Source organism: Salmo salar, chromosome ssa02, assembly GCF_905237065.1.
Source record: "Salmo salar chromosome ssa02, Ssal_v3.1, whole genome shotgun sequence".
NCBI lineage: Eukaryota > Metazoa > Chordata > Actinopteri > Salmoniformes > Salmonidae > Salmo > Salmo salar.
In genome coordinates, this window is record NC_059443.1 from 60,109,271 (window position 1) to 60,136,921 (window position 27,651).

Consider the following 27,651-nt stretch of genomic DNA (forward strand, 5'->3'; position numbering starts at 1 on the left):
ACTTCTTTACTATTTCGGATAGTGTCTGGAACGCACGAACAAAACGCCGCTATTCGGATATAACGATGGATTATTTTGGACCAAACCAACATTTGTTATTGAAGTAGACGTCCTGGGTGTGCATTCTGACGAAGACAACAAAAGGTAATGACATTTTTATAATAGTAAATATGATTATGGTGAGTGCTAAACTTGCCGGGTGTCTAAATAGCGAGCCCGTGATGCCTGGGCTATGTACTTAGAATATTGCAAAATGTGCTTTCACCAAAAAGCTATTTTAAAATCGGACATATCGAGTGCATAGAGGAGGTCTGTATCTATAATTCTTAAAATAATTGTTATGCTTTTTGTGAACGTTTATCGTGAGTAATTTAGTAAAATTTCCCGTTTATGTTTGGGGGATGCTATACAACGTTTGACATGTTTGAACGAACGTAAATATATATTTGGACATAAATGATGAGCTTTTTTGAACAAAACTACATTCGTTATGGACCTGTGATACCTGGAAGTGACATCTGATGAAGAGAATCAAAGGTAATGGATTATTTACATAGTATTTTCGATTTTAGATCTCCCCAACATGGCGGCTAGTCTGTATCGCAACGCGTATTTTTCTGGGCGCAGTGCTCAGATTATTGCAAAGTGGGATTTCCCAGTAAGGTTATTTTTAAATCTGGCAAGTTGATTGCGTTCAAGAGATGTAAATCTATAATTCTTTAAATGACAATATAATATTTTACCAATGTTTTCTAATTTTAATTATTTAATTTGTGGTGCTGACTTGAATGCCGGTTATTGGAGGGAAACGATTTCCTGAACATCAACGCCACAGTAAAACGCTGTTTTTGGATATAAATATGAACTTGATAGAACTAAAAATGCATGCATTGTCTAACATAATGTCCTAGGAGTGTCATCTGATGGAGATTGTAAAAGGTTAGTGCATCATTTTAGCTGATTTATGGTTTTGGTGACGCCTGTCTTTGAATTGGCACAACATTACACACAACTCTTGTAAATGTACTGTCCTAACATACTCTAAATTTATGCTTTCGCCGTAAAACCTTTTTGAAATCGTAAAACGTGGTTAGATTAAGGAGATGTTTATCTTTCAAAGGGTGTAAAATAGTTGTATGTTTGAAAAATTTGAATTTTGACATTTATTTGGATTCAAATTTGCCGCTCTTGAAATGCACCTGCTGTTGATGGAGTGCACCACGGGTGGGACGCTTGCGTCCCACCTAGCCCATAGAGGTTAAGAATGTGAAATGTCAGAATAATAGTACAGAGAATGATTTATTTCAGCTTTTATTTCTTTCATCACATTCCCAGTGGGTCAGAAGTTTACATACACTAAATTAGTATTTGGTAGCATTGCCTTTAAATTGTTTAACTTGGGACAAATGGTTTGGGTAGGTCAAATGGTTCGGGTAGCCTTCCACAAGCTTCCCACAATAAGTTGGGTGTAATTTGTCCCATTCCTCCTGACATAGCTGGTGTAACTGAGTCAGGTTTGTAGGCCTCTTTGCTCGCACATGTTTTTTCAGTTCTGCCCACAAATTTTCTATAGGATTGAGGTTAGGGCTTTGTGATGGCCACTCCAATATCTTGACTTTGTTGTCCTTTGTTGCCACATCTTTAGAAGTATGCTTGGGGTCATTGTTCATTTGGAAGACCCATTTGCGACCAAGCTTTAACTTCCTGACTGATGTCTTGAGATGTTGCTTCAATATATCCACATCATTTTCCTGCCTCATGATGCCATTTATTTTGTGAAGTGCACCATTCCCTCCTGCAGCAAAGCACCCCCACAACATGATGCTGCCACCCAGGTGCTTCACGGTTGGGATGGTGTTCTTCAGCTTGCAAGCCTCCCCCTTTTTCCTCCAAACATAACGATGGTCATTATGACCAAACAGTTCTATTTTTGTTTCATAAGACCAGAGAACATTTCTCCAAAAAGTATGATCTTTGTCCCCATGTGCAGTTGCAAACCGTAGTCTGGCTTTTTTATGGCGGTTTTGGAGCAGTGGCTTCTTCCTTGCTGAGCGGCCTTTCAGGTTATGTCGATATAGGACTCATTTTACTGTGGATGTAGATACTTTTGTACCTGTTTCCTCCAGCATCTTCAAGGTCCTTTGCTGTTGGTCTGGGATTGATTTGCACTTTTCGCATCAAAATACGTTCATCTCTAGGAAACAGAACGTGTCCGTCATTTTGTTTTCTGAGGTCTTGGCTGATTTCTTTAGATTTTCCCAAGATGACAAGCAGAGTTTGAAGGTAGGCCTTGAAATACATCCACAGGTGCACCTCCAATTGACTCAAATGATGTCAATTAGCCTATCAGAAGCTTCTAAAACCATGACATCATTTTCTTGAATTTTCCAAGTTGTTTAAAGGCACAGTCAACTTAGTGTATGTAAACTTCTGACCCACTGGAATTGTGATACAGTGAATTAGAAGTGAAATAATCTGTCTGTAAACAATTGTTGGAAAAATGACTTGTGTCATTTACAAAGTAGATGCCCTATCTGACTTGCCAAAACTATAGTTTGTTATCAAGACATTTGTGTAGTGGTTGAAAAACGAGTTTTAATGAATCCAACCTAAGTGTATGTAAACTTCCAACTTCAACTGTATATACTGTATCTTATACCATCTATTGCGTCTTGCCTATGCCGCTCTGCCCTTTACATTTGTGTGTATTAGATAGTTATTGTGGAATTGTTAGATTACTTGTTAGATGTTACTGCACTGTCGGAACTGGAAGCACAAGCATTTCGCTATACTCGCATTAACATCTGCTAACCATGTGTATGCGACCAATACAATTTGATTTGATTTTAAATGGAGAAAGTCAAAAGCTACAGCTGAAATGGAGGAAGCCAAAAACTCCAGCTGAAATGTCATTCTGTTGTCTGATGAGAAATGGAAATAAGAGGGTGCTTAGTGTGAATATCGATCAGGGGCCATAAGTCTTGGAGGTGTAAACATAATAATCAACTGTGAATGTTAATCATGTTACATTTTTTGTTCATGTTTTATTATCATTGTTTGTTCATTTATAAGTAATTCCCAAGTGTATATAATGATGAACAGTATGGAGTCAATGTTCAACAGGGGGGACTGACAATGTCTGACTTCTAAACTTGAAAATTTGAAATATACTTATTCATGTCACTGAGGAAGAGGTAAATGTAGAATGTTTATATTCAGAACGGCTGTCATATGTTAGTTAGACATCAGGGATACTATGGGAAGGAGGGGGGGCACAGTCTGAGACAAGTCAACATGACAGCCGTGAGTTGGGGAGGAGTGAGGAATTTGGGCAGAGGTCAGGTAAAATGAAGTGAGGAAGAATAGATTTCACAAAAATTCTGTATAGCAACAGAGGTGTATTGGCTGTTCAGAGGTGTAAGGAGGAGACTCAACATAGAAGGAAGGGTTAAATAACAGTGCTTGTGTAAATATGTCTTGGTCTGTTCAGCTGTCTGATCCTTTGTGTGAATAAACTTGGTTCAACCTGTTATTTGGAACCTAACAATGTCTAGGTTCTGGTCTGGATACAATGTCTTAAGTGAGACAGAGAGAGCCAGAGCCACTGTGGCAAGTGAATGGAGATTCAGAGGAAAATACGAAAAGTAATTTGCCTTCAGAATTTAAATTCTGAGCAAAACATAGCTGAAGTGCCTTCAGCAGCTCAGCAGAGAGGTAATACTCCCTCTTGTTGTTGGAGCAGCAGTTTATGAAATATTCCAACACTTGCCAGGCACCTGAAACTAATGGGGTTTTGGCTTGCTGATGGAAGATAGCAGCAGTCTGAAATATTACTTCAGTTTCAGAGAAGGGATTAGGTACTGCAGTAGTTACACTGTCTGCTGTTGTGTCTGCCTGGATCGAGGAAGAAACCCTGAGGTAGTATGGATATTAGTGATGAAATGCTTTCACTATAGTAAAGAAGTTAGTTATTCAAGGTAAATAAGAGTGCTTGAAGCAGTTTAATCATCCATTCCATTTGTACACAGTTTGATGCAAGAGAAAACTTCTCTCATATCCTAGAGTTAAATTCTCATTTACTAGGAGCTTCAATCCAGGAACTTTATTTTCCAAGCACTGCAAGGCAGTTGCTTCAGAATACACCTACAGTGCAAGAGATAAGTAACTAAGTAATAAGTAATATTGTTGTGTTATTGAATACACTGAGGGGTAAAATACATTAAAAAGGAAAGACAGGGTGAGGCTAAATATTTTTAGAAGACTCATGAAAATATTTTTCATAAACACTAAAGCCATGTACCTCATACTGCAGATTGCTGAATATGTAACGTGTATATGTACAGGGTTGGATAGGTTACATTCAAAATGTAATCTGTTACAGTTACTAGTTACCTGTCCAAAATTGAATCAGTAACGTAACTTTTGGATTACCCAAACTCAGTAACGTAATCTGATTACATTCAATTAATTTTAGATTACTTTCCCCATAAAAGGCATTAGAAGAAGACAAAAATATATGTTACCAATTGAATGACATCTATTTCAGGATAAATCAATGTTAAAGTTTACATAGCTAGCTATATGGATGTTACATTTTACTTTACGGTTGGTTACGTAGGCTTCTTCTAACCCATCACTTTCTACTAGGTATAATAATACGATTAAATGATATCTTTACATTAAAAACCAAAGTCTATCAGAATTCCAGTCAATCCAATACATTTTATACCCCTCTTCAAGAATAGAACTTGGAAATGTGGAAGTATAGACTAGCCAAATTGTTTTACCTGAGCATGACCCCAAAACGAAGGACTTATTAGCCAGCCCTACTCCGTTGGCTGCCCAGCACTGCGTACTCCTTACATCATCATTACGCACACCTGCTTCCCTCGTCACACGCATCAGCGATTCATTGGACACACCTGGTGTAACGACTGTCGTATAAATGAGACCAAGGTGCAGCGGAGGATGTGTTCATCTTAAATGAATTTATTCAAGAAAGAACACGTTAGACAAAAAAACAAGAAACCAAGAAACCGACAGCCAAACAGTACTGTCAGGTGCAAACACTAAACATAAATTATTCACCCACAAACCCCAAAGGAAAAACAGACTGCCTATGTATGACTCTCAATCAGCAACAACGATCTACACCTGTTCCTGATTGAGAGCCATAATAGAGAACAAAAAACCCTCTCTATGGCCAGGGCGTTACACCTGGACTCAATAACCTGTGTTATTACCTCCACTATATCTGTCTGTTCCCCAGCTCTGCTCCCCGCTTCTGCATTAATTGTCGTATGTCTTTGCGTTACCCAATTCTGATGCTGTTCCTGTCCTGTTCCATGTCTGTGCAAAAATAAATGTTCACTCTTCTCTACTCCAGCATCAGTTCTTACAATAGAAGTCCAGGGAAATTCCAGAATCCCGGCTGTTTCTTCTTGGAATTCAAACCCCCCCCCCCCCAGCATTTTGGCCAGGTTCCATCTGCACGTACATAAAGTGAGGAGCGTTTTCATTACTAAATCAATTTCAGAGAGGCGTGAGAGAGGGGATAAACAATGTGCATGTTCCTTCATGAACATCAAATGAACAGTAAAAAAAAGACCAGAAATCGCATTAGGCATTGTTGTGAGCCTTTGCCAGATGGCTGCTTGTGAGGCAGAACAATTAAGTGGTTGGTGTACACAGGCACTGTGTGGAGACCAGGCTCTGGGGAGAGAGGAAAAAACCTAGTGCTTCAAATCCGAGAGTGGGACCAAACTCCCAAACCAAATCACCTCAGTCTGTCATGCCACACAAAACAAAATAAATAAAGCCTGGGGCATTCACGAGCACAACCGACTCAGAGGTCCTATTCCTGTATTGTTCCAGAAGTCAAACAAAGTTTGCCGATCTATCTTGCACAGTTCTCACAGACTGAGGTCTCTCTTGGTCTCTTGCAGCTGACTTGGCTGGTCGCAGACCACAACAAAGAGATAGTAACAGCGTGATTGAATAACAAAATCACCAAACAGGCTAGCCAGGGAGAAAAACTCTAAAAACCCTGTCAAATAATTCCACCGGGGCCCAAAAATTAGACATGGTCGGGTTGTTGGTGTCAGAAGTGAGATTAACAAAAAGGAAAAACTTTACCTGACATTGCAACTGTGAAAGAGAAGAGAGAAACCAGGAAAGTTCTTAGCTGAAGACCCTGAGGCAAGATCAAGCCTTCAGGCTCTAAACATGATCTTTCCTCTGACTGATATGCTTAAACATTATTCTGAACGTAGACAAAACACAAGCATTCTGAACACAACATCTGAATCCACTGTGAAACATTTCTACAGATATTGTTTGAGATAATATTAGTAATTTTTGTTCCTAGCCAGAGCACAGGTGAATGAGATGCAATATGGGTCCAAACACCCGATCCTAGAATATGTGGACAACTACAAATACCTAGGTGTCTGGTTAGACTGTAAGCACTCCTTCCAGACTCACATCAAACATCTCCAATCCAAAGTTAAATCTAGAATTGGCTTCCTATTTCGCAACAAAGCATCCTTCACTCATGCTGCCAAACATACCCTCGTAAAACTGACCATCCTACCGATCCTCGACTTCGGCGATGTCATTTACAAAATAGCCTCCAATACCCTACTCAATAAACTGGATGCAGTCTATCGCAGTGCCATCCGTTTTGTCTCCAAAGCCCCATATACTACCCACCACTGCGACCTGTACACTCTCGTTGGCTGGCCCTCGCTCGAATACTCGTCGCCAAACCCACTGGCTCCAGGTCATCTACAAGACCCTGCTAGGTAAAGTCCTCCCTTATCTCAGCTCACTGGTCACCATAGCAGCACCCACCTGTAGCACGCGCTCCAGCAGGTATATCTCTCTGGTCACCCCCAAAGCCAATTCCTCCTTTGGCCGTCTCTCCTTCCAGTTCTCTGCTGCCAATGACTGGAACGAACTCCAAAAATCTCTGAAACTCGAAACACTTATCTCCCTCACTAGCTTTAAGCACCAGCTGTCAGAGCAGCTCACAGATCACTGCGCCTGTACATAGCCCATCTATAATATAGCCCAAACAACTACCTCTTCCCCTACTGTATTTATTTATTTATTTATTTTGCTCCTTTGCAACCCATCATTTCTATTTCTTCTTTGCACTTTCTTCCACTACAAATCTACCATTCCAGTGTTTTACTTGCTATATTGTATTTACTTTGCCACCATGGCCTTTTTTGCCTTTACATCCCTTATCTCACCTCATTTGCTCACATTGTATATAGACTTATTTTTCTACTGTATTATCGACTGTAAGTTTGTTTTACTCCATGTGTAACTCTGTGTTGTTATATGTGTCGAACTGCTTTGCTTTATCTTGGCCAGGTCGCAATTGTAAATGAGAACTTGTTCTCAACTTGCCTACCTGGTTAAATAAAAGTGAAATAAATAAAATACATTTAAAAAAATCAACTATCTGGATGGATGCCGAGACCTCTAGATGACACCGGAAAATGAGAGATGAGAACTTAGCGACTGAGATTTGGTTGGCAGAGGCAAACCGCAATGGGCATGAATTGGGAAATACCCTACCATCATTGCTCTGATGTATAGTGATGGAAAGCAGAGAGATTGTGGGGCCAGAGATCTTAGAGACAGATGAAGAGGTAATGTGAAAAGGTCATGCAATAACCGACTAAAACGGAAATAAGTGAATAGTTGAGGGGAAAAAGCTGATGAACTATTCAACACCAAAACTTCTCTAACTCTTCATTATCCATCCTCATAGCAAATCACATTGTGAGATGCTGGGATAAAAAGTGTTTCATATTCAGCAAGAGGAAAACTACCCTATTGAAAAACAACTTAGATAAGTGCAGTCAACACAGAGAATGTGGTAGAAAATGTTCTGCAGAGTCGGGGTGTTACTCGGGGTGGAACAGAGGGTAACCCAATTGCAAACTCAGACAAAGAGACAGGGATAAGGTAACCAAGGTATTTATTGAAGAGAGGGGGGGGTGGATGGGGTGCAGGCCAGAGGGAGCAGGACTGACGAGACGAGGGACTGGTGACAGGGACCAGAGTAAGGGGGCGCGGAACTGTAGCGGAGAGAAAAGCAGCATCAGGCTAGGGAAATCAGACACCACAGGATAACAAGATCCATGCAGGAACAAACGGCTTGAAATGCAGACTGACTGAGCAGAGGCTAAGAACTGGCAGCGTGGAAGCGGCAGGGCTGAGTATTTGTAGAGGTCTTGACTATGGAGCAGGTTGCAGCTGGTGGGGATCTGCTCTGACTCCAGCATGTCTGTCTCCACTCACACAATCAGATGGCATGGGTCAAGAGAGAGAGAGCACTGTGGGAGTGGTGGCAAGTTAGGAAAAGACAGGATGAGAAGTAGAGGGCATGGCAGGGGCAGATGTAACACGGGGGCCCATAAAAAAACAGTAAACCGATAATAAGGCCCACAGTAAAAGGGACTGTGATAGCACATTGTCTCAGGCTATTCTAAACCCTTAATATACACCGTTAACAATCACATCTCAAGATAAATAACAAGAGCCTCCCATCATCAAACTGCCGTCGTTTTGAGATCAGAGACAGTAGCTGAGCTGAAAGTTTTGTGATGAAAATCCATTCCACCAGAGCTTGCATGCCAAAGAGAAACAGAGAGAGAGAAAAAAGAAAGGGAGGAGAAAATTAAGAGGGGGAAAAAGAATGAAGAGAACGCATCAGTAGAGGAAGGTGTCGAGAGCAAAGGCAGCAACTAAAGTTTTTAATCATCTCTGCTGCCATCAGCATACCTTATCTCAGGAAGAGGACCAGCATTGTACAAACTGTGTGTTTTATCTGTTGGAACATATACACAACGCAGAGGCATTGAGACACACACACACACACACACACACACACACACACACTTCTCACCCCTAAGGTACATTAGCTGTAGAATAATCTCTCCTCTAATAACAGAATCCATTGAAGCATAATTGAAAATTACTTTTGGAAAATTGCCACATTAAGGGTACGGAAAGATATTTGCAGGTGTTTGCCGGAAGAGCACAGTGGATTGTTGCTGAGAGACATGTAGGATGGTGGAAACTCAAGCGTGAATGAATAATGGAGGGAAAAACATTCACATTTACAGACTGGGTCCAATCAGTGAAAGGAGATGTGTTTTTTCTTCTTTATCTCGACACTTGGAGTGACCTTGAAAAATGAGAAACAGGCAACAGAGACAGGAAGAGGAAATATGAAACAGTCCATGCGTGAAACAAAACAACAACAGCAGGAACAGGGAAATGTTTCTGATGCACAAACAGATTCACTACACCATCTAGGCTCTCTGGCTTTTTGATAATAAACTAGGAAGTCAAAGACTATTCCCACTGTGTGAAAAGAAAATGTTAGATAAGAACCAAGGTACTGTAGGTACTGTATAGCTACTCCAGGTAGCTTGGAAGTTTACAGCGTTTGGCAAGGTCGCTGATCTGAATCTGGAGCCGACAAGGTGAAAAATCTGTTGCTGGGCCCTTGATCAAGGCACTTAACCCAAATTGCTCCAGGGGCGCTGGGCAATAGTGACCCTGGCCGTAACTCCACTCCCTGCGGGTGTCTCAAGGGGAGTTGGGATATGCAAGAAAAACATTTCCATGACACACTTGTAACATGACAAATATAAGCACTCCCTAATTGTATTATTATCATTTTTCAAGTGTTACTGAGCACAGTGTGGAAGAGAAAAGCTATGAGACAGGAACGTTTCAGTCTCCAAATGTACTTAACCCTAACTTTCATGGAACTGTATGCATATAACAACCAAGAGGGCTCCCGAGTGGCGCAGCGGACTAAGGCACTGCATCTCAGTGCTAGAGGTGTCACTACAGACACTCTGGTTCAAATCCAGGCTGTATCACAACTCGCCATGATTGTGAGTCCCTTAGGGTGGTGCACAATTGGCCCAGTGTCGTCTGGGATTGGCCAGTGTATGCTGTCGTTGTAAAGAAGAATTTGTTCTTAACTGACTTGCCTAGTTAAATAAATCAAATAAAGAGTGAGCACAAGATACAGCATTTGTCATAAGTTACTGGACACTGGGAAAAACATAAGTGTACATTTCACAAATCATACTTTTCTGGCACTTTATGCAAGTTACTGGACAGGGGAAAACGATGAGACATGAAGTTTGCATATCACAAATCATACTTCCATGGCACTTTAGGCATGGCCTTCATGGCATAAATCCATGTGTCCATTCACAACCAAGAGTGCACACCAGATAAGGTATTTGTTATTTGTACAAGTTACTGAACACAAGTTGAAAAACAACTACAAAGACATGAAAGTTTAAATCTCACTTTGGTCCTAAGTAATTCTTTCATGGCACTTTAAGCATGGCATTCACTGCATGAAAACATGCCAATGCTTTCATTCACAAATGCACTCTTGAAGTGCTTTGAAGAACTATAATGTAAGAAACGCTGACATTTGGATGATGATTTTAAGCACTTAACACCCAATCATGCTTAGGGTCATGTATTACAATGCTCCGTTTCCGATTATTTTGACTACCATGGCTAGAAGAAGAGATCTCTGTGACTTTGAAAGAGGGGTCTCAAAGGAGCATAGGGAGTTTAAAGAGAGTGTGTGTGTGTGTGTGTGTGTGTGTGTGTGTGTTTGGTTTTAGTGGAACAAGGAACATTCGGACTATTGGGGACATTTCACCATTCCCCACAAGGAAAATGGCTATTTTAGGCTTAGGGGTTAGGTTTAAGGATAGGGTTAGAATTAGGTTTAGGAGTTAGGTTTAGGTTCAGGGTGAGGGCTTTGGGGCTAAGGTTGGGGTTAGAGTTAAGGTTAATTTTAGGTTAAAGGTTAGGGTTAGGGGTTGGGGAAAATAGGATTTTGAATGGGAATAAATTGTTTGGTCCCCACAAGGATAGTAAAACAAAAGGTACGTGCATTTGTGTCTAAGTCACCAGATCTCAACTCAATTGAACACTTATGGGAGATTCTGGAGTGGTGCCTGAGACAGCGTTTCCCCACCATCATCAACAACATGTCTTGTGGAACAATGGTGTCACATCACTCCAATAGAGTTCCAAACACTTGTAGAATCTATACCAAGGTGCAATGAAGCTGTTCTGGAGGCTTGTGGCGGCCAAATGCCCTTCTAAGACACTTTATGCTAGTGTTTCCTTTATTTTGGCAGCTACATGTACTTCTTTAAATTCCTTTTTGATTTAAACATCAGTCTGTTTTAGACAGTTTTTCTGACCCTTTAAAGGATATCTTCACTGATCCCAGTCCTGCTGCTTTTCGTTTGTGGATGGAGGCGTTAAAGGCTCCATTTCTCTTCACCAAAAGCCTTGGGGGGTGATGTGTGAAGTCACACATTTTTACATCATCTGTTCTAACCTGCCCCTTGGCATTTTGGGTAAGTCAATAATCTACCTCTCTTTAGTTGGATGCTGCTGAAGTAGCTCTACGCCTTTCTAAAGACTGCCACTTTTCAAAACATTTGAGAAATCACACAAAATATTGCGTTGCTGAGAGTAAGTGAGGGAACTTTTGCATTTACAATAATTGTATGGAATCTTCCCAGGCTTTTCAAAGCCATGTCTTAATGTTGGGGATCTTATCCCGATATCGGGATTCATTGTCAAGAGACCATGGCGGGAAATTCAAAAACTGCAAGAATCTAATAATTTCAATTTCTCAAACAATCAACTATTTCTCACAATTTGAAAGATAAACATCTCCTAAATCCAACCACATTGTCCGATTTCAAAGAGGCTTTACGGCGAAAGCATAAAGTTAGGTTATGTTAGGAGAGTACATTGAAAATAGCTGTGTGTAATGTTTTGTCAATTCAAAGACAGGCGTCACCATAAGCGGATAACCAGCTAGAATTATGCACCAACCTTTGACAATCTTCCTCAGATGATACTCCTAAGACATTATGTTACACAATACATGCATTTTTTGTTCCATCAAGTTCATATTTATATCCAAAAACAGCATTTTACCGAAGCGGTGAAAATCAGATTTTTTTTTTCTCTCAAATGCTTCCGGTGAACAACGTTACAAATCACAAAATTACTATTCGATAACATTGGTAAATTATATTATTGTCATTCAAATATTCATAGTTTAACATTTCGTAAATGCTACTGCAATGCCAGATTTCAAAATAACTTTACTGGGAAATCACAATTTGCAATAAACCGGGTGCTGTGCTAAGAACAATAGGCTAGGCTATACAGGTTAGCACCATCTTGTAACCATGTAATATCAAAATTACTATTGTCAATATTCCCTTACCTTTGATTCTCTTCATCCATTGGCAATTCCACGCATCCCAGGTCCACTGCAAATGTGGTTTCTTTCAACAAAGTTCATAATTGATGTCCCAATAACTCCAAGTTGTTAGCGCTTCGGTAGGCTACTAAAAAGTAGCGGGGGGGGGGGAGTCACGGCGAAAAGTAAAAAAAAATCTATTTACATTGTTCAAACATGTCAAACGTTGTTTAGCATCAATCTTTAGAGCCTTTTTTGACGTGAAACATCAGTAATGTTTCAACCCGACCTCTCCTGTGTCTTGAAAAACGTCTTTGAAAAATGTATCGCATCACATGATTGCGCAGGTGCAGCCAATAATGAAGTGACGACATCCCAGGGAGGTCAACTTCTCTTCCTTGTCATCCGGTCTCTGTTCATCATAGACGCTTCAAACAACTTTATAAAGATCGTTGACATCTAGTGGAAGCCGTAGGAGTTGCGAAATGAATCCTTTCTCACTATGGTATCTATAAAACAATGACACTAAATAGTACAGTCACAAAATTCAATTTTTTTTGATCTATTTTTCACAGGTTTTTGCCTGCAATATGAGTTTTGTTATACTTACAGACACCATTCAAACTGTTTTAGAAAATTCAGAGTGTTTTCTATCCGAATGTGTTAATAATATGCATATCCTAGCTTCTGAGTTGGTGTAGGAGGCAGTTAAAAATGGGCACATATTTTTTTCAAAATTTCTCAATACTGCCCCCGAGCCCCAACAGGAATGAATGAGAGGCCAGAAACAAACGTTTGATTTATACCTAGCCATAACTATGGTTGACTGATGGGCATCATACTCATAATCCCCCTCGCTGTCGGGTATAAATAACGTTGTTGAATGAATGGCACACAAATGCAATTGTTTAACTTCAAACAGGGTTGTTTTTCAGGCTGGGATCTGGGGTTAAATAAGGCAATACTCTTGCTTTCTAAAATAGGTGTTTGATAGTGTACTATCAATAACATATTCACTGCCTTCCATCCTGCTGCGTTCCCCTCAAAGGATATGTGTTTTGTTGTTTCCAGCAACTCTCCAAAGAGATATAGAAAAAATATAACTCTCAGAGAGAGTGGAAGTGAGAGTAAGCCATATATTCCACCTCTTCCATCCTTGATCTGTTTCCTCCTCCCTCTCTATAAGTAGTTTCAGAGCCAAAACATTTAGAAATGTATAACTCAAGCATGAGGAGATGGGCTGAGTTGATCTGAAGGAGGAAGTAAAGAAAAAAAGAAGGAAAAGGTGAGAAAACTTCCCAAAACTTCAGGAATAGAAGTGTGAAGAAGTAAGATTGTGACTAATCTTTTTCATTGAAATGGATAATGTTGTTTTCCAGGCCAGGTTCACAGGAATCAGATAAGTCTGGCTGGCATTGAGGCTGTTTCTTGTTCTCTCTTGACACATCCCTGTCACCTTCTCTCAGTCCCCAGAATGCTCCCAGAACTCTGTTACAGTGTTGGCAAAAGTCCATCCATAATCTCAATGGATTTAAGTCCTTGGCGTCCATGGCTGTAGATTCACTATCGTGTGGTAGGGGCAATTGGTATGCAAATTAAAAACAACATGCAACTAGGCCCACCTCACCAGCTAGCTACCACAGACAACCATTCAGGACCCCTCACAACGGTTGTCAGAAAGTAGCATTTCTTGTAGTATTTATGTTATTTATGTCAGAATTCCAGTGGTGTACTCAAGACTTCTAAGGCCACACACTGCATGACTTGTAGGCCAGATAGATTACAAAACATTGCATCATCATGTCTGAGGCAACAAGGACTGTACAGTCTGCATGCACTGGTCAGTGTACAATTTGTACTAGTACACACTGGCCTGTACATCCTTGGATTAATGATTAAGTCCACATTTCCAATTTGGATTCATTACCAGTCCAGTGAGTTATAAAACTCCAAAACAAACCTAGTATCAAATCAACGAAGTAGAGGGTCGTACAAATTGAATGAGAACTTCTGTGCCGCAACAAAAAAACAACAACCAATTAAGCATTCGCGCACAAGAGGAAAATAATTGTGCCTTTATCACTGACGCATGTGGCAGCTTGATGAGATTTTAACTTGATTAGCACAAACAAAACCGAGAGCTGCGGATTCAAAAGGGAGCTGCTCGAGTCGCATTTGTGTTGAAAACCCGTATTATGAGCGGTTAAAGCTGGTGATGAAAATCCAACCATTTACTGTTATGACAGAAAGCAAATTAGAGTGTGCTTCAGGATATGAGGGGAAAACCCAAGAGAATGTAATTAAAAAGGTATGAATTTAAATATTGTGAGAAAGGAACTAAATAAATTACCACTATAATCATAGAATGAGTGATTAATGTATCAGACCCCAGGAAACGGGAGGGGAGAAGGACGTGCCCATTGAAATGACTAGAAATCCTATATGGAGAGCAAAACTATTAGTATTTTTCACAGCAGTTTCACTGTAAAATGGAAGATGTAGATATTGTATATCAAGGGGTCCTTTCAAATCGTTACAATGCCATGGACTAAAGCCTATCTGTTGACGCAAAGGACTATGTTGGCAAATCTTTTGTTTTGAGCCGAGTCCTGGATTATGAATAATCTAGATTGAGCGGCTTTGATATGGAATATACTTTATGCGCCTTGACATGACGATAACACAATATAATAAACATAGATATTCTACAACATATGAGAATCGTTCTGAAAACCTCTACCGTCAGACGTTTATTTGACTATCAAAATCAGATCTCAGTCATAGCCTTTTTTTTACTTCCTAATTGAGGAAGGATTGGATTCCAATAAAAAAGTTCTATAGCACCTCTGGGGTTTTGAGGTAATGTCCAAGTCCAATTGTAAAAGGTCAGAGACATCAGGTTGGTCTATGGGAGAACAATTACAAGATTATGTTCATGCTTTGATGAGTACTATCTCATCTGTCTCTCTTGGGCCTTGAGACGATGCCTTGGTGATAAAACCTAAAGACTGCATTCCATAGAAAGGATATTGTGTGTGTGACCCGAGATAGAGATAGCCTAGAGGAGTAGAACAATCCCTCATTGTTTCTAATCAATCTTGCATCTGGGAAACTAAGCCGGATTGGGGGTAAAACAACACCCAGTGCAGATAACCACAAGATGAACCTAAGGTGGCTTATGATGCCCCCCGATCTGCATGGGCGGGGTGGAACCAGCCATGACTAAGCATTTTTAGATCTACTATATAAGAACTCTGCATTTTTCTATAAGGTTAACCTGTTTGGGATAGGGGGCAGTATTTTCACGGCCGGATAAAAAACGTACCCGATTTAATCTGGTTACTACTCCTGCCCAGAAACTAGAATATGCATATAATTAATAGATTTGGATAGAAACTACTCTAAAGTTTCTAAAACTGTTTGAATGGTGTCTGTGAGTATAACAGAACTCCTATGGCAGGCCAAAACCTGAGATGATTTCAAGCAGGAAGTGGCCTGTCTGAGAAGTAGTGTTTCATCTTGGCTCTTTTTATTGAAGACTCAGGATCTGTGCAATAACGTGACACTTCCTACGTCTTCCATAGGGTCTCAGAGCCCGGGAAAAAATTGAACGATATCGAGGCAGGCTCTGGCTGAAACACTTTATCGCTTTTGGCAAGTGGCCACTCAGAGTACTATGGGCTTAGGCGCGTGCCCGCTTCGACCGAATGCTTTGTTTTCCTTTGTCTGTTTATCTAAACGCAGATTCCCGGTCGGAATATTATCGCTTTTTTATGAGAAAAATGGCATAAAAATTGATTTTAAACAGCGGTTGACATGCTTCGAAGTACGGTAATGGAATATTTAGAATTCTTTTGTCACGAATTACGCCATGCTCGTCACCCTTATTTAGCCTTTAGGATAGTGTCTAGAACGCACTAACAAAACGCCGCTGTTTGGATATAACGATGGATTATTTTGGACCAAACCAACATTTGTTATTGAAGTAGAAGTCCTGGGAGTGCATTCTGACGAAGACAACAAAGGTAAGAACATTTTTCTTATAGTAAATCTGACTTTGATGAGTGCTAAACCTGCTGGGTGTCTAAATAGCTAGCCCTGTGATGCCGGGCTATCTACTGAGAATATTGCAAAATGTGCTTTCACCGAAAAGGTATTTTAAAATCGGACATATCGAGTGCATAGAGGAGTTCTGTATCGATAATTCTTAAAATAATTGTTATGCTTTTTGTGAACGTTTATCGTGAGTAATTTAGTAAATTCACCGGCAGTGTTCGGTGGGAATGCTAGTCACATGCTAGTCACATGCTAATGTAAAAAGCTGGTTTTTGATATAAATATGAACTTGATTGAACAAAACATGCATGTATTGTATAACATAATGTCCTAGGGTTGTCATCTGATGAAGATCATCAAAGGTTAGTGCTACATTTAGCTGTGGTTTGGGTTTATGTGACATTATATGCTAGCTTGAAAAATGGGTGTCTGATTATTTCTGGCTCGGTACTCTGCTGACATAATCTAATGTTTTGCTTTCGTTGTAAAACCGTTTTGAAATCGGACAGTGTGGTTAGATTAACGAGTCTTATCTTTAAAATGGTGTAAAATAGTCATATTTTTGAAAAATGTAAGTAATAGCATATCTAAGGATTTGAATAACGCCCCACAGGATTCAACTGGCTGTTGAGTAGGTGGGACGCAAGCGTCCCACCTAGCCCATAGAGGTTAATCTGGTTACTACTCCTGCCCAGTAACTAGAATATGCATATAATTATTGGCTTTGGATAGAAAACACCCTAAAGTTTCTAAAACTGTTTGAATGGTGTCTGTGAGTATAACAGAACTCAAATGGCAGGTCAAAACCTGAGAAGATTCTGTACAGGAAGTACCCTGTCTGACCATTTCTTGAACTTCTTTGAAATCTCTATCTATTACAAAGGATCTCTGCTATAACGTGACACTTCCTACGTCTCACATGGTCTCTCAGAAGGCGGCAAAAAGCTGAATCGTGGCTTTGCAGGCTCTGGCTGAAACAAAGTAGCGCGTTTGGGTAGTGGCTGGTTACAGTACTGTGAGACTCAGGCTCGTGCCCGCGTCGACCGAAAGCTTTCTTTTCCTTTGTCTGTTTACCTAAAAGGATATTCCCGGTCAGAATATTATCGCTTTTTTACGAGAAAAATGGCATACAAATGGATTTTAAACAGCGGTTGACATGCTTCGAAGTACGGTAATGGAATATTTAGATTTTTTTTGTCACGAATTGCGCCATGCGCACGACCCTTATTTACCATTCGGATAGTGTCTGGAACGCACGAACAAAACGCCGCTATTCGGATATAACGATGGATTATTTTGGACCAAACCAACATTTGTTATTGAAGTAGCAGTCCTGGGAGTGCATTCTGACGAAGACAACAAAAGGTAATCAAACTTTTGTAATAGTAAATCTGATTTTGGTGAAGGCTAAACTTGCCGGGTGTCTAAATAGCTAGCCCGTGATGGCTGGGCTATGTACTTAGAATATTGCAAAATGTGCTTTCACCAAAAAGCTATTTTAAAATCGGACATATCGAGTGCATAGAGGAGTTCTGTATCTATAATTCTTAAAATAATTGTTATGCTTTTTGTGAACGTTTATCGTGAGTAATTTAGTAAATTGTTAGTAAATTCCCCGGAAGTTTGCGGGGGGTATGCTAGTTCTGAACGTCACATGCCAATGTAAAAAGCTGGTTTTTGATATAAATATGAACTTGATTGAACAAAACATGCATGTATTGTATAATATAATGTCCTAGGGTTGTCATCCTATGAAGATCATCAAAGGTTAGTGCTGCATTTAGCTGTGGTTTGGGTTTTTGTGACATTATATGCTAGCTTGAAAAATGGGTGTCTGATTATTTCTGGCTGGGTACTCTGCTGACATAATCTAATGTTTTGCTTTCGTTGTAAAGCCTTTTTGAAATCGGACAGTGTGGTTAGATTAACGAGAGTCTTGTCTTTAAATAGCTGTAAAATAGTCATATGTTTGAGAAATTGAAGTAATAGCATTTCTAAGGTATTTGAAAATCGCGCCACTGGATTAGACTGGCTGTTGCGTAGGTGGGATGAATTCGTCCCGCCTAGCCCAGAGAGGTTAAGTTTCCTGGAATATATATTTGTTTGAAAAGTCAAAAGCTAAGAGTTACGTTTCCGTCTAGTTATATTGAATGTGTTGTGTTTTCATAGCCTCTGTATGTATGATATGCTGGTCCTGTTGAGTTGGATTGGAGTCAGGGATATGATGTGTGAAGTTGGATACATGCAGACAGGCTCATCTCGAAGAGGTTTCAGCATCTGCCATCCAGTCATCTGCTCTGCTGCAGTAGGACTGCCGAAGACAATACCTTTCTGAATTCCCTCCAGACTTCCTACTGAGTGGCAAGGTACATACTGTGAGTGTTTCTTCAGTAAGCATACTATAAATGCCCTTTGGAACTAGGATCTCCAGTATGGGAGATCATTTTTGGCTACCTACACAGAAGTAGAAAAGGGTACAAATTCCCCAAACAATCACACAATGCATATCAAATGCTTCTGTGTTTCTATACCTGTGTACCTATTTGCTAAGACTGAATAATTAATGAGCAATAAACTGCTCAACCGCCAAATTAATATACTCAGAAGACTTAGATGAAGAAAGGAGACAGATCTGAATAACTTTGAAGAAAGTATTTTTGCAAGAGATCAATTTTCATTGTTAGGGTTAGGGTACACGGAAAAAAGTCTGCCTACACTTCGCTCATATCCCTAATCATCCAATTGAGATATGGGACCGCTCCTTTGAATATTATTTATAGGAATTACTGATCTGCTTCCATTGTTTAAGGTCAGGACGTTCATTAAAATTGACAGGCTGACTTTGAGATACTTGAAGGCGTTGGCTTGACCTTTATTGAAAAGTCAGCATCTGTCCTGCCATTTGGGTGACAGCATGGACGCCGTGGTATAAACAGACTCTAACGTTCTATCCGGACCCGGAATCTTCTTAGCAGAGCTGTGATCTCACTTAACAATTAATATTATGGACAGAGAGGAACAGAGCAAATCAAATGCAGAGACATTGCAAAGTTTATGGCTGCACTCATTTGTTGATTCATGGGTATGAACTATAATGTTCTGGACGTTTCTGACTAGTATTTAGATTGATCTCCCTCTAACTCTCTGTTTCCACTTGTTCTCTCTCTACATCCCTCATTCTCTGGGTCCCACCAGTTCTCATTTGAACAAAGTCAAATATGATCATATGTGCCCTGGTTTTGTTGATACGGAATCCCAGCACTGTGGCAACCGTCACAGTGATGTATCAGAACCCCAGCCAAGCAGGGCAGGTCCCATACAACGGGTGGGTTACTGCTCTAACTGCCTTCTCACGGCGGAGGTATATGACTCGGCTGAATAAATGGCAGGTCACATCTCAGAGGCTTGGGGATGTCAATGTTCTCCTAACACCCAGGACTATTTACTCCTCTTAATGACTACACCTGACTTCAATTACTTTAAATGCTGACAAAAACACCTGGCTTATTTATCCTTGTTCCTGCTGAGTAGCTCATTTTGAAGAGCTTCACTGTTGGATGAAGTAATTTGTTAGAAAATAGATATTTCAACATCTAAGACAAATCATTTTGGATTATTTTTGAAGACTGACTCGCAGTAGTAGACTTTTCTCTGCCCAATAACCAGGGACGGACTGGGAGAAAAAAAACGGCCCTGACCGGCCCACCAGAACCGGCCCCCGAATACTCCACCACGGCCGCCCTGCTAATGCACGCATGTACACACACGACCAGCCCCTAATACAACCACCTAGCTGCATCACAACCATTGATCACTATTGCAGTACTACTTTAAAAAGGCTGCAGAATACACACAAACACTGCACATTAGTGTAAAACTTCTATAGAACACACACTGAATTTGTCATGATTGAACTACCTCACATCACATGAAGCCTGGGATGAAAAAGAGATTCTAAAAAGAGATTCTAAAATATTCACTATACTCACTGAGACATAGAACTGTCTAACTGCATCTTCCTCTTGCAGGTTTAGCACTTCTATGTTAATGTCGGTGGCACTGGTACTACTCCTACCGAATAAGTCGGTTAGTTTTTTACATTTATAGTACTTGCATTTGAGTGAAGTTTTTGACTCTTTTGTCTCTTAACTTTTCAGCCTCACCCTTACGTTTTTTACTCTGCTTTTCCATTTTCTATTTTAGCTAGTTTTCGAGCTGTCAGTGTCAATGTGTGAGTGAGTGTGAGCGAGACAAAGGGGGCGGGGCTAAGGGTTGCATAGACGTTTGTTTGGAATAGACCTGGGGGAAAGGGGGGTTTGGCCCGTGTCGCTCAACTTTGGCAACTTTTTTATTAGTAAAAATTAAGGCAGGTGACACAGCGGCCCAGAGGTTGAACAACCCACCGGGAATTCTCCAGGTGGCCAGTCTGCTACTGTCTATAACTAATTAAAAGGAGCTTTGCGATTGAACAATGTCTTAGGTTAGATACTGGATATCTATTTTGTTTTCAGTATTTAATGGTGTCACTTTGATTTTCTAGCAACTGATTCATACCTTGACATTCAACAATATGGGAACATTTAAAGGACATTGCTAATCTTTGCAGATATTCAAAGAGAAACCCAGCTCGCTTTCTCTAGCCTCAAAGAAAAACCCTACATACCAGTTGTCATTGTCAGATTTATTTTAGTCTTTAGTCTGAATGTCTGTCTGAAAACCTACTCAAACATGAAGGGTGGATTTGTTTTGTGCTCTGAAGAGAGATATTAACATTGAAATCCCATAGCCTCAATCTAAACAAGTCCAAATACTGGAGTCTGTACTGGAGTCAAACATGGTGCAGTATTATGTGTAACAAACAATAATTCAAATGTGAATTGAACTGCACAAAAAAAAGATGAAGATTGAATCCTCCCTTGCTCTCCAATGGAAAACAAATGCTGTACTGAAACACATGGAAAAGAAACAAGGGTTTTATAGTCATTAAATGTAAGTCTTGGAATAACAAAACACAGAACATTAGCCACTGATTGGTTTTACAATATGTATACTATTTTGGCCACTGCTAGCTAGCCAACTCTAGCAGCTAGCAGTACTGTATCATTTTTAGTCAATAAGATTTTTGCAACGTAAGCTTAACTTTCTGAACTTTCGAGATGTGTAGTCCACTTGTGTAGCTAGCAGGACTGACTTTGTGTTAGCTAGCCAACGTTTAATTACTTCTGCGTTATGAAAGGAACTAGACACGGACACGAATGATCCATTGGTAGTTTGTTGTAACCAAGTATTGGTGCTAACCGTTAGCATGCTAGTTAGCTACGGCGTCATAGGACACGGTGCACTGGGTGGGTTTCACGGAAGAATACTGTACCAAGTTATCTAGCTGAATAAACTAAGTTTGAGCCTATTCCTGGAAACATTGAACCACTGACGTTTACATCAATTATAACTTCTAAAGTGGAAGTTGGAAAAGTTATATTTGAGTGTTTCAGTGAATGGTTAGTGAGGGAGGCCCTGCTCTCTCGCTTCCCCAGTTGTTTAGTTAATTTTCATTCCAATCTCCTTTGCATTAGCGTAGCCTCTCCTGTAGCCTGTCAACTATGTGTCTGTCTATCCCTGTCTTCTCCTCTCTGCACATGCCACACAAACGCTTCACACCGCATGGCCGCTGCCACTCTAACCTGGTGGTCCCAGCGCGCACGACCCACGTGGAATTCCAGGTCTCCGGTAGCCTCTGGAACTGCCGGTCTGCGGCCAACAAGGCAGAGTTAATCTCAGCCTATGCTACCCTCCAGTCCCTCGACTTCTTGGCGCTGACGGAAACATGGATTACCACAGAAAACACTGCTACTCCTACTGCTCTCTCCTCGTCTGACCACGTGTTCTCGCATACCCCGAGAGCATCTGGTCAGCGGGGTGGTGGCACTGGAATCCTCATCTCTCCCAAGTGGACATTCTCTCTTTCTCCCCTGACCCATCTGTCTATCTCCTCCTTTGAATTCCATGCTGTCACAGTCACTAGCCCATTCAAGCTTAACATCCTTATCAATTATCTCCCTCCAGGTTCCCTTGGAGAGTTCATCAATGAGCTTGACGCCTTGATAAGTTCCTTTCCTGAGGATGGCTCACCCCTCACAATTCTGGGTGACTTTAACCTCCCTATGTCTACCTTTGACTCATTTCTCTCTGCTTCTTTCTTTCCACTCCTCTCCTCTTTTGACCTCACCCTCTCACCGTCCCCCCCTACTCACAAGGCAGGCAATACGCTTGAACTCAACTTTACTAGATGCTGTTCTTCTACTAATCTCACTGAAACTCCCCTCCAAGTCTCCGACCACTACCTTGTATCCTTTTCCCTCTCGCTCTCCTCCAACACTACTCACTCTGCCCCTAATCAGATGGTATTGCGCCGTCGCAACCTTCGCTCTCTCTCACCTGCTACTCTCTCCTCTTCCATCCTATCATCTCTTCCCTCTGCTCAATCCTTCTCCAACCAATCTCCTGATTCTGCCTCCTCAACTCTCATCTCCTCCCTTTCTGCATCCTTTGACTCTCTATGTCCCCTATCCTCCCGGCCGGCCCGGTCCTCCCCTCCTGCTCCATGGCTTGACGACTCATTGCGAGCTCACAGAACATGGCTCCGGGCAGCCGAGCGGAAATGGAGGAAAACTAGCCTCCCTGCGGACCTGGCATCTTTTCACTCCCTCCTCTCCACATTTTCTTCCTCTGTTTCTGCTGCTAAAGCCACTTTCTACCACTCTAAATTCCAAGCATCTGCCTCTAACCCTAGGAAGCTCTTTGCCACCTTCTCCTCCCTCCTGAATCCTCCTCCCCCTTCCCCCCCCTCCCTCTCTGCGGATGACTTTGTCAACCATTTTGAAAAGAAGGTTGACGACATCCGATTGTTAAGTCAAACGACACCGCTGGTCCTGCTCACATTGCCCTACCCTATGCTTTGACCTCTTTCTCCCCTCTCTCTCCAGATGAAATCTTGCGACTTGTGACGGCCGGCCGCCCAACAACCTGCCCGCTTGACCCTATCCCCTCCTCTCTTCTCCAGACCATTTCCAGAGACCTTCTCCCTTACCTCACCTCGCTCATCAACTCATCCTTGACCGCTGGCTACGTCCCTTCCGTCTTCAAGAGAGCGAGAGTTGCACCCCTTCTCAAAAAACCTAGACTCAATCCCTCCGATGTCAACAACTACACACCAGTATCCCTTCTTTCTTTTCTCTCCAAAACTCTTGAGCGTGCCGTCCTTGGCCAGTTCTCTGGCTATCTCTCTCAGAATTACCTTCTTGATCCAAATCAGTCAGGTTTCAAGACTGGTCATTCAACTGAGACTGCTCTTCTCTGTGTCACGGAGGCTCTCCGCACTGCTAAAGCTAACTCTCTCTCCTCTGCTCTCATCCTTCTAGACCTATCTGCTGCCTTTGATACTGTGAACCATCAGATCCTCCTCTCCACCCTCTCCGAGTTGGGCATCTCCGGCGCGGCTCACTCTTGGATTGCGTTCTACCTGACAGGTCGCTCCTACCAGGTAGCGTGGCGAGAATCCGTCTCCGCACCACGTGCTCTCACCACTGGTGTCCCCCAGGGCTCAGTTCTAGGCCCTCTCCTATTCTCGCTATACACCAAGTCACTTGGCTCTGTCATATCCTCACATGGTCTCTCCTATCATTGCTACGCAGACGACACACAATTAGTCTTCTCCTTTCCCCCTTCTGATAACCAGGTGGCGAATCACATCTCTGCATGTCTGGCAGACATATCAGTGTGGATGATGGATCACCACCTCAAGCTGAACCTCGGCAAGACGGAGCTGCTCTTCCTCCCAGGGAAGGACTGCCCATTCCATGATCTCGCCATCACGGTTGACAACTCCATTGTGTCCTCCTCCCAGAGTGCTAAGAGCCTTGGCGTGACCCTGGACAATACCCTGTCATTCTCCGCTAACATCAAGGCGGTGACCCGATCCTGTAGGTTCATGCTCTACAACATTCACAGAGTATGACCCTGCCTCACACAGGAAGCGGCGCAGGTCCTAATCCAGGCACTTGTCATCTCCCGTCTGGATTACTGCAACTCGCTGTTGGCGGGGCTCCCTGCCTGTGCCATTAAACCCCTACAGCTCATCCAGAACGCCGCAGCCCGTCTGGTGTTCAACCTTCCCAAGTTCTCTCACATCACCCCGCTCCTCCGCACACTCCACTGGCTTCCAGTTGAAGCTCGCATCTGCTACAAGACCATGGTGCATGCCTAAGGAGCTGTGAGGGGAACGGCACCTCCGTACCTTCAGGCTCTGAACTGTCCCTACACCCAAAGAAGGGCACTGCGTTCATCCACCTCTGGCCTGCTCGCCTCCACAGTTCCCGCTCAGCCCAGTCAAAACTGTTCGCTGCTCTGGCACCCCAATGGTGGAACAAGCTCCCTCACGACGCCAGGACAGCGGAGTCAATCACCACCTTCCGGAGACACCTGAAACCCCACCTCTTTAAGGAATACCTTGGATAGGATTAAGTAATCCTTCTAACCCTCCCCCCCACCCTCCCCACCCAAAAAAGATATAGATGTACTATTGTAAAGTGGTTGTTCCACTGGATATCATAAGGTGAATGCACCAATTTGTAAGTCGCTCTGGATAAGAGCGTCTGCTAAATTCCTTCCCCTTGTCTCTTCCTTGTCGTCAGCTTGACTCACTCAACAGGAGAGTGATCTACACACGTCACCCCACAAACACACGCAAGAGCCGCATCACTATAATCTCACAATATTGTTGACACACCAAATTGCCTGAAAGGACCGCAAGCTCTTGCTGTGTCACCACTACAGCCACTACATCAAAACGACAAAAAAACATCAACGAAAGTAATGAATGAAAACAACCTGTTCGGTAATAAAATATCTTGATTGTGGTTATGGCTTATAGCTTCCCATTGACTCAAAGGGGACTTTTCCTTTTGTCAGTGTATTTTTTATGCACTTCGTGTTGTTACTCTGTGTTGTGTTTCTGTTAGTGTCCCGGGAAGGTGTAAGTGGGACAGCGGTACATCCGTGGTGCATCACGTTAAACATGCACTCAGTTTACACAAGAGACTTGTCATCGTTCACCTGGGGCACCCTGACCAATGCTCAGTAGTGCATTGCTGCTTTGCATGCAGCAGTCTTGTACAAAGCAATGAGCGAGAGAGAAAGAGAAAAGGGGTAGGGAAAGAGAAAGATGGAGGGGGGAGAAAGAGTAGAAAAGAGAAAGAAGGTGGAGAGAGACTGCACTATTGTTCCTATGATGCATCTGAATACGTGTCAGGGGAGAGAGGGAAAGAAAGAGGGAGAGAGGAAGTGAGAGAGACAGTGAAGGAGATATGAAGAAAGGCTACTGTTTTACCTCCACAAGGTGCTCTCTGTAACACTCCCCAGGTGAAAGTCGTAGAGTTTGGTCAGACTCAGGATCACCTGGAAACGAAACAGACATATCATGCGTTATAAGTATGTAATAAGCCATGAAATAACGCAAACCAATTAGATAATAAACAGATAAACATTTAAAAATAAGAGAGACTGGGCAAACTTATGTTATATTCTCTTAGAAGAACACCAACCTATGTATTCCATAAAAAAACTATCAAAAGCAGCAAAACAACAACAACAACAGGTGTTCGTCGATACATTGGCATGTTATGAATGTCCCTTCGGCTCCGTCCCCAACACAACACTCGTCAAGGTCACACTTTGCTAGCCTGTATGCCCACTTTGAACCCTCTCTCTCTTTGCTGTAAATGTGCCATACGTCCATGCCAGTACATTTTACCGAAATTACACAAACCTAAAACACAACAAGGAAATTATCCAGGTAGACCAGTGGTTACAGGAATAGGCTCAATGCTAGAGCCATTGTCGAACTTTGTAGACGCTTTTATTAAAACTCATGTGCAAGCATTGCCATCATATGTAAAAGACTCTATAGACTTCATAAACAAGATCTCACCAATAACGGGTTTAAAAGAAGACTGTATTCTGGTCACAGTAGATGTCGAGAGTCTATATACCAGCATTGCCCATGTGGGGGGGCTGGCAGCACTAGCACACTATTTGGGAGACAGAGATACTAATGAATATCCACCAACATATTTTATTCTAGAGCTGTTTGTAACGTCTGTCGTTAAAGGTAGACCAAGGCGCAGCGTGAGTTGGGTTCATCATACTTTATTTTAAATGTGAACCAGCACAAAAACAATAAACAATACAACGAATGAAAAGCTATGCATGCAAACACATGCAACATAAAGACAAGATCCCACAACTGACTGTGGGAAAAAGGGCTGCCTAAGTATGATTCCCAATCAGAGACAACGAATGACAGCTGCCTCTGATTGGAAACCATACTCGGCCAAAAAGGAAAAAATAACATACAACACATAGAATGCCCACTCCATGTCACACCCTGACCTAACCAAACAGAGAAAAACGACTCTCTCAGGTCAGGGTGTGACACTGGCAGAATATGTTTTGAAGTATAACTATTTTAGATTTGATGATAAATACTACCTCCAAACGAATGGAACATCGATGGGCTCCACATTCGCTTCGAGCTATGCTAACCTTTATGTGGGTCTATTTGAAGAAGGTTTTGTCAATAATAAAAACAAAAACCCATTTTTGAATAAAATCCTGAAGTGGTATCGATATATTGACGACATTTTTTGCATATGGGAAGGAACTGAACAAGAGCTGTCAGAGTTTATGGCACTACTCAATGACATTGACCCCAATCTCAAATTCACTATTGAAAGTGACTCTCAACTCGTTCATTACCTCGATATGTGGATTGAGAAATCAAATGGAACCCTGTTTACAACTCTGTATAGAAAAGAAACGGACAGAAATACTCAGGGGGACAGCTTCCATCCTGAGACATTAAAAAGAGGACTTCCAAGAAGCCAATTTTTCAGACTGCGCCGTATATGCCACTCCACAGATGATTATTTAGAAAAAGCAGCGGAGATGCGCATTAGGTTTCTAAGAAGAGGCTATTCGTGTCACGACTACTGCCGAGGGTAGTTCCTCTCCCTGTTCGGGTGGCGCTCGGCGGTCGTCGTCACCGGCTTACTAGCTGCCATCGATCCGCTTTTTCATTTTTCTGTTAGTCATGTCTTTATTAGTTGCACCTGTGTTCTATTATGTAATTAGTAGTGTTATTTAAGCCTGCCTCTCCACCTGTTCTGTGTGTGGGCTTGTTACATGTTTTCACTGTGTTCGTGTTGTGTATTGTGTTGTTGGACTTTGGGTTTGTTACGCCCTGT

General features: G+C 41.8%; 1 protein-coding gene across 1 annotated transcript in view; it reads right to left on the minus strand.

Moving 5' to 3' along the window:
* The window catches only part of LOC106586820 (VPS10 domain-containing receptor SorCS1), a 51,407-nt gene extending 25,263 nt beyond the window's left edge, over window positions 1-26,144 (minus strand). The window contains exons 1-2 of the mRNA XM_045713261.1: window positions 26,139-26,144; window positions 25,737-25,804 (exon numbers count right to left, since the gene is read on the minus strand). Coding sequence (XP_045569217.1) covers window positions 25,737-25,804; window positions 26,139-26,144 — 74 coding nt within the window. The remainder of the gene's footprint in view (window positions 1-25,736; window positions 25,805-26,138) is intronic.
* Between the last annotated feature and the right edge of the window lie 1,507 nt (window positions 26,145-27,651).